A 7,994-nucleotide genomic window follows, 5' to 3' on the forward strand; every position below is an offset into this window, starting at 1 on the left:
CTCAGGGTCCTGGGATCGAGTCCCGCATCAGGCTCTCTGCTCAGCAGGGAGCCTGCTTCCTTCTCTCTCTCTCTCTGCCTGCCTCTCAGTATACTTGTAATTTCTCTCTGTCAAATAAATAAATAAAATCTTTAAAAAAAAAAAAAAAAGCTATTACTTCTAGATGTTGCCAATATCTAATTCACACTTTTAGCAAAGTTTACCTAAATGAACTTTTAATACATAGCAAATAACAGTAAAATTAAGATAATCCTTTTTCTTCAAATAATTTAGTAACTTCTACACTCAGATCTAAAAAATAATTAATTCAGAAGTATATTTCTTGAATACTTTATATGTACCTGCCATTATTCCAGAAACTGATAATACAGCAGTAAATAAGAGATCAAAGTACCCTGTAATCACTGAGCTTATAATCTAGAACAGAAAAACATACTATAGAAAAGTAGGTGCATAAATACAGAAGATACTTTCAGACAGTGATAATAGAGATTAAAGATAATAAAGTAGGGTGTAAGAATGTGCTTGGGAGGGGTACTTTAAAAGAAAGCCTTCTTAAATAAACAACTGAAATGTGATCTAAATGAAAAGGAACCAGTCAATCCAGGCAGAACAATCCAGGCAGAATATATAGCTATTGCACAAGTTTCAAGGTAGGAAAAAATTTCGTATGTTCAAGGATCAGAAAGAGGGTAAGGTATAATGTAGATAAGAATAAAGGAAATGGATAAGAAGAAGGCAGAAATATACAAAGGCTAGATGATAAAGGGTTTTATAAGTCTTGACAAACAGTTTGGATTTTCAGTCTATAAGACACTATTAAAGGATTTTAATCATCTGATATCCATTTGTAACACTTTAGCTTCTGGATAAAGAATAAACTGCTAAAAGACAAGAATGGAAACAGGATGTCCAGAAAATTGTCCAGAAAAAAAGATGGTATACTTTGAAGTAGAGTGTACTCGCAGAGACTGAATATGAGAGATGGAATCAGTAATGTTCCAGAGGCAGATTCAGAGTTGCTAGTGGACTGAGTAGGGAGAGAGTGTGGAAAAAAGAATAAAAGATGATTCTTGATATTCTGGTTTATGCATTAAGAAATCATAACATTTCCGGGGCGCCTGGGTGGCTCAGTGGGTTAAGCCGCTGCCTTCAGCTCAGGTTGTGATCTCAGGGTCCTGGGATCGAGTCCCACATCGGGCTCTCTGCTCAGCAGGGAGCCTGCTTCCCTCTCTCTCTCTCTCTCTCTGCCTGCCTCTCCATCTACTTGTGATTTCTCTCTGTCAAATAAATAAATAAATAAATAAAATCTTTAAAAAAAAAAAAAAAAGAAAGAAAAAGAAATCATAACATTTTCAGGGGCGCCTGGGTGGCTCAGTGGGTTAAGGCCTCTTCTTTCCCTGCCTGCTTCTCTGCCTACTTATGATCTCTGTCTGTCAAATAAATAAATAAAATATTTTTTAAAAAATCATAACATTTTCAAACACCATACCACTCAATTACAACTTTTCTAATGACACAAGATGGGTCTAATTATGCACAGCCATCACCTACCTAGCAATACTAGTGACAGAATCTAACAGTTCATATAGTGATAATTTTACCTTTGGTCTCTTATCAACTCACTACAACTAGAATATCCTTCAATTTTACAGCTCCTTGGATGTGACTACTCTAATTTGAAAAAATAACTGTAACAAAACAAACACCTTCATATAAATGCACAAGAAAGAAACTATACTCTTAAACAGGATTTCAACATTCATTTTTCAATATAATTTTAATTACCATAAAGGATTCAAAACTGCACGGCAAGTGGTCCTACTACACAGAACAGGTTCATATTGAATAGGTGGTAAATCAGGTCTCTCCTTCAGTGGTGTAAATAGGGCTGCTACTGGAACGACCATTCTTGTAGCTTCCAGTCGACTTGATGGCCAAACATTCCAACTAAATCGGACTCCATCTCGTTCTTCATTTTGTTGGATGAATTCCAAATACGTTGTCATCGTAGTGCGTGATGCTTACTTCTGTGACAAAATTAAAGATGTTTAAAAATTTTATTCTTTTTAAGATTTTATTTATTTACTGGACAGACAGAGCACAAGCAGGGAGAACAGCAGGCAGAAGGAGAGGGAGAAGCAGGCTCCTGGCTGAACAGGGGGCCTGATCATACCCTGAGCAGAAGACAGACACTTAACCAACTGAGCCACCTAGGCACTCCTAAAAATCCTCTTAAAAAAGTAAGTATTTTTTTTCCACTGTCAGCCATATTCACCCAAGAAAAATGAGAAATCCCAGAAAAAAAATTAGCAAGCAACAATAACCTCACTTATAACAAATGAATGACTCTACAGAACTAAGTGTTCATTAGGCTCAGTAAGAGGTATTTCATCCTTTTTCAGCCATTCTTAAAAAAAAAAAAGGTATAATAGGTGTCCTATTTATTTAAGGTGTATAGGAAAGAAAGTCAAAGATGGGGGGAAATAAAGAGCCAATGTTTTCGGTATCAGCCCTCTAAATTACATTATTCTAATGAACAGATTATCAAAAACATTAAATTCTAAAGCTCATATGGTTTTCTAACCAGAAGATGACAAGTTTCCACAAAACCTACTAGAAGAGAATGCTTAACAGTACACAACAAAAACATTTTTCTAAAACTGAGTACTTCTGTTTGAGACAGGTAAATTTTTCTACTGTGTGAATATAGGACCATTTGTGGCACAATAAGTAAAATGCTTGCTAAGTGGTGTTCTATATATGCCATCTGACTTCTTTTGCAGAAACTTAATTAGAATATTTTTAGGGACGCCTGGGTGGCTCAGTCGGTTAAGCGGCTGCCTTCAGCTCAGGTCATGATCCCAGGATCCAGGGATCGAGCCCCACATCTGGCTCCTTGCTCTGCAGGAAGCCTGCTTCTCGCTCCGCCTCTGCCTGCCACTCTGCCTGCCTATACTCTATCTCTCTGACAAATAAATGAATAAAATCTTTAAAAAAAAAAAAAAAGAATATTTTTAACATTCCAAGTTAGGAGAGCATTTTATTTTTTTTTTAAGATTTTATTTATTTATTTGACAGAAAGAGAGATCACAAGCAGGCAGAGAGGGAGGCAGAGAGGGGGGGGGAAACAGGCTCCCCGCTGTGCAGAGAGCCCAATACGGGGCTCGATCCCAGGACCCTGGGATTACAACCTGAGCCGATGGCAGAGGCCTAACCCACTGAACCATTCAGGTGCCCCAAGGAGAGCATTTTAAACTCTAAGTTGATCCATACAATTTCAATATACTCTCTTAAATTTATTAGAAGGAGGATTCCACTCTCATTAGGGCCCAGTATCAAGACATATATCCATCTCGTTACTCTTCTTACTACCTATCTAGAATGCCAGCCTTCCTACCTAGGCAACAGTTAGGTCTATCTCACATTCTCAAACTGCAACAGTGATTTGTAAGGAAGGAAACTGTAAAATTTAAAGTTCTGAGAGGATAGAGAGTTTAAATTGTTATGTGGCTGGCCAAAGATTTGAAGGAGAGATGAAAGATATCAAGAACTAAAGAATTATGAAGGTAGGGTACCAAAAGCCAACAGAAATACTGAAGTTGCTAAGAATGACAATAGGACAAGGAACTGATTCTAAAATGTAACTGAGGGAAGAAAAGATATTATTTGAAAAAAGCATATTGAATATAATAGTTTTAATTTTAGGAACATTTTCAAATAGATTTTGTTAATAAGTTTTACAGAAAGCGAAGCTTAACAAATCTAGGTTATTTCTCTTCCTTGGCAGCTAAGAATTTTCTTTTATTTAAAAGACATAAGAATCTTCTATTTTAAATATATCCCTGTTAAAAAAAAGAAAAATTAGGGGCGCCTGGGTGGCTCAGTTGTTAAGCATCTGCCTTTTGCTCAGCATGATCCCAGTGTCCTGGAATGGGCACCCACCACTCCAATTGGGCTCCCTGCTGAGCAGGAAGCCTGCTTCTCCCTCTCTCACTCCCCCTGCTTGTGTTCCCTCTTTTACTGCCTATCAAATAAATAAAATCTTTAAATATATATACAAATACATATATATAAAAAAAAAAATGAAACACTGTATTCCTATCAGAATCTCACAACCAGAAAACTATATGCTAATCAAAAGCAAACAGATTTTTCAAAGATTGATAAATATAGAGAGGAATTCTAAAATAACTAAGCTGAAAAAAAAATAAAATAAAATAAAATAACTAAGGGCGCCTGGGTGGCTCAGTGGGTTGAGCCGCTGCCTTGGGCTCAGGTCATGATCTCGGGGTCCTGGGATCGAGTTCCGCATCGGGCTCTCTGCTCAGCGGGGAGCCTGCTTCCTCCTCCCTCTCTCTCTCTGCCTGCCTCTCCATCTGCTTGTGATTTCTCTCTGTCAAATAAATAAATAAAATCTTTAAAAATAAATAAATAAATAAAAATAAAATAACTAAGCTGTTTAGAAAAAATGTTTAGGATTTTATTTATTTCTTTGACAGATAAAGACACAGAAAGTGTACAAGCAGGGAGAGTGGCAGACAGAGGGAGAGGGAAAAGCAGGCTCACTGCTGAGCAAGAAGTCCAATGTGGGGCTCCATCTCAAGCTCCTGGGATCATGACCTGAGCAGAAGGCAGATGCTTAACCCACTGAACCACCCAGGTGCCCTGCAAATATCAAAATTTATGAAAACCGGTGACCATGACCCTGAGCTTCGCAGCCGGCTAATATGTAAAGATTTTTCTGATAAGATCGGTGGTGATACTAATGTGAATTTTCTATTGTATAATGAAACATGTCAACATTTGGAAAATATACTTTATTCAGTGAAGCAAATCTCCCAAAAGGTCAGTTCATGATATTACAAAATCATGCATGGATAGAGATCCATTCAAAGTGCAGGACAGACCAATGAATTTCAATGCAATATAGTACAAAAAGTTCATTTCTAAAATTTCATTATTCACACTGCTATTAACCCTTGATTTCTGAATTAAAACTGTCAAGTTGGAGTGTAGTATGAAAAAAAGAATATGCACAATTATCTGGAAAAGTTATTAAAATATTCCTCCTTTTTCCAGCTATGTATCTATATAAGGCAAGACTTCTTTCATACAATTTAAGCAAAATAACATATTACAATAGACTGAATGCAGAAGTAAATATGAAAATCCACCTGTCTTCTATTAAGGCAGGGTGGGCTTTTCCAAGGAGGGGGGCAGTTGGGGTTTTTTGGTTTTTGTTTTGGATCCTCAACAATGTTCAAGAGTCCAAAGGGGTCCTAAGAAGCAAGGTTTTAGGACGTTAGGACAATTCATTCAGAGAGCCTAGTAGAGAAAGGCTCTATTAGATTTAACATAAAGACATTGACACACAATTGACAGGTTTAAGTTTCTACAAGTAACAAAGGTGGATCGTAACACCCTTGCTTTTTATTATGAAATACTAAATATCACCTGTGTGATATCTGAGCACAATTACCCTCCTTCTCCTCTCTGCTCTAAGATCGTATTTGTTTACTAAATGACATCTATTGTATTTTGTACATTCTCACTTTTCAGCAGTATTTTGAAAAAGTCCCACCTACTTCTTCTTAACTGGTCCAGTTACATGGCCATGCACAACACCTCCCCAACTTCCCTCACCTTTAAAATCACTAATTCTAGTACAAACCTTTCCACGCTGGACCCCATATCCAACAATGGCATATCTAAAATAAATTCCTGGGCGCCTGGGAGGCTCAGTGGGTTAAGCCGCTGCCTTTGGCTCAGGTCATGATCTCAGGGTCCTGGGATCGAGTCCTGCATTGGGCTCCCTGCTCGGCGGGGGGGGCCTGCTTCCCTTCCTCTCTCTCTGCCTGCCTCTCTGCCTACTTGTGATCTCTCTCTGTCAAATAAATAAATAAAATCTTTAATAAATAAATAAATAAATGAATAAAATAAATTCCTTTCACAAACTAGCTTTTTATAAAATGGCATTATTTGATCAGCACTCTGTCCCCTAATCTTATGTTAAAACCAAATAAATATGATTCAGAGACTGTATTAGAATGGAGATTAAAAATACTAATCATAAAAAAAACTGTAGTCATAATATTTTTTAAAGTGGTACAAAAACACAAAGACTATGCTAAAGAAATGTCTCGTTTCCCAGCACAACTTATATATAATCAGCAGAACTTACTTTAAATAATTTCTCATGATATAAAATCAAAGAAGCAAAACATCATGTCTCTTTAACCTATTAAACACATAACCACAGTATTTTTTTTTAATTTTTTTTTATGCCCACAGTATTTTTAAAGCTTTTTCTATTCAGTAAAAATCAGGAGTTTGCAATATTCCAATTATAGCACGCTTATAGATCCCAAGTGAAAAATAACCTAAATTGCAAGTAAAATTTGAATTTCTTCCAATCAGATGTGTTTACCAATTAAGTGTGCCCCTCTACTTTCCAGCTGTAAAATCCTCAATGAAGTGTTTTCAACTGCTTTCCATGCGTAGATTAATGATCTTGAACAAATAGCTTAACTTCTCTGATCCTCAATTTCTCAGGTAAGATGAGGGGTTGAGGCTAAAACACTACAAGGCCCCTTCTAACTCTAAAACTCTATGAGTCAAATAAAAATGGTCGGACTTCCAAAACGAGGTGAGACTACTGGAAAGGGAGAGAAGGAAAACTTACCATTTATATTTAAACCCACATTAAACCTACAACTTTTTTTAACCAAGTTAATGTGTCTGGTTATACGCGGCTGTACCGGATGGAGGCTGAGGAAATTCACGTGAATTCAACATACCCCAGAGACTACATGTAGACTGTACTTTTCCTTTCCCACCAAAACGGGAAAACGCTAGCTCAACAGAGAAGACTGGTCGGATCTGAAAACCGCACCCCACTTGCAATCGAGGCCTAAGGCGTTAGCTTGACCTGCCACTTAATTCTCCTTACCCTCTTCGACTCCCAAGGCCGAACGACCCGTGACGAAGTCACCTGGGTTCAAAGTCTAGGGCACTCCAGATCAGGGAAGGCATGAACCGAGAAGCCAAGTGTCCAGAAGCAGTGATAAGCTGGGGCGAGGAAGGCAGGTCGCCCTGGAGTCGGGGGTGGGTGCTGGGCGAGATGCTGAACTGCCGTTTTGCACCCGACTCCCATCTTTCGCACCTTACCCAGGAGAGCTTGCTGAGGGGCCCGGGCCCCCAGGCCCGGAAGAACGAAGCGGAGTGGTGGGTGAGAGGGTGAAGGGGTCAGGATTCAAAGGTGCCCTCGCCGGCCGGTCGCTGCCGCCGGCGCCCCCGTCTGTTCCGGAGCACCCCAAAAGGGCAGAGCGGGCACCGGCCCCAAGAGACCCCGGCCCACCCGCCCGCCGGCCCACAGCAGCACAGCTTCCCCTCCCCCGCTTTCCGCGGAGCGCCCGCGGCCTCTCCGGGGAGCCGGGAGGAGGAAGACCCGAAGTCGGTCCTTACCCCAGGGCCTCCAAACGAGATCCGCGCCGGCCGCAGCCACCGCCTCGCAAAATCGGTCCCTTCAGCCGACCCAGAGCAACCGTGGCACTGCAATCACGGCCGGCGCCGCCCCGCCCCCGGCCTCCGCGCAGAACACCGCCGGGCCAACATGGCTGGTGCCGCCTCTGCCACGTCAAGGGGTGGAGGGGCGGGGCGACCGCGCCGGGGAACCGAAGGGGAGAGTGCGGGACCCGGCGGAACGCCGCGGGGATAGGGCACTAGGAGGAGAGTGGGGAGGGGAAGGGGCGGGCACGGAGCCGGGGCGGGGCTCGCGGAGGAGCGAACTAATGGGAGGGCACCCGGGCGGAGCCGTGAGGGCGGAGACGAGAACGAGAAAGGGGAGGGAAGGGGCGGTGACGGAACCGGGGGCGGCGAGGCAACCGAAACTGACCCGGTCGGGGACCACCTGAGCGGAGAGTGGCCCCAGCGGAATTGGAGCTCCTTAACCCTTTCCACGGATCTAGGGCAGATCCCACTCCCTGAGGGCC

General features: G+C 41.4%; 1 protein-coding gene across 2 annotated transcripts in view; it reads right to left on the reverse strand.

Moving 5' to 3' along the window:
* Nucleotides 1-7,733, reverse strand: part of SEC23A (Sec23 homolog A, COPII coat complex component) — a 64,823-nt gene extending 57,090 nt beyond the window's left edge. Inside the window, exons 1-2 of one of the 2 annotated variants that reach the window (XM_032344088.1) lie at nt 7,468-7,733; nt 1,789-2,027 (exon numbers count right to left, since the gene is read on the reverse strand). In XM_032344088.1, the coding sequence (XP_032199979.1) occupies nt 1,789-2,009 (221 nt within the window). In that variant the 5' untranslated portion in view covers nt 2,010-2,027; nt 7,468-7,733. Of the gene's footprint in view, nt 1-1,788; nt 2,031-7,467 lie in introns of both variants that reach the window. The other variant, XM_032344087.1, reaches the window with a different exon arrangement.
* Between the last annotated feature and the right edge of the window lie 261 nt (nt 7,734-7,994).

This window comes from Mustela erminea, chromosome 5 (assembly GCF_009829155.1).
Source record: "Mustela erminea isolate mMusErm1 chromosome 5, mMusErm1.Pri, whole genome shotgun sequence".
Classification (NCBI taxonomy): Eukaryota; Metazoa; Chordata; class Mammalia; order Carnivora; family Mustelidae; genus Mustela; species Mustela erminea.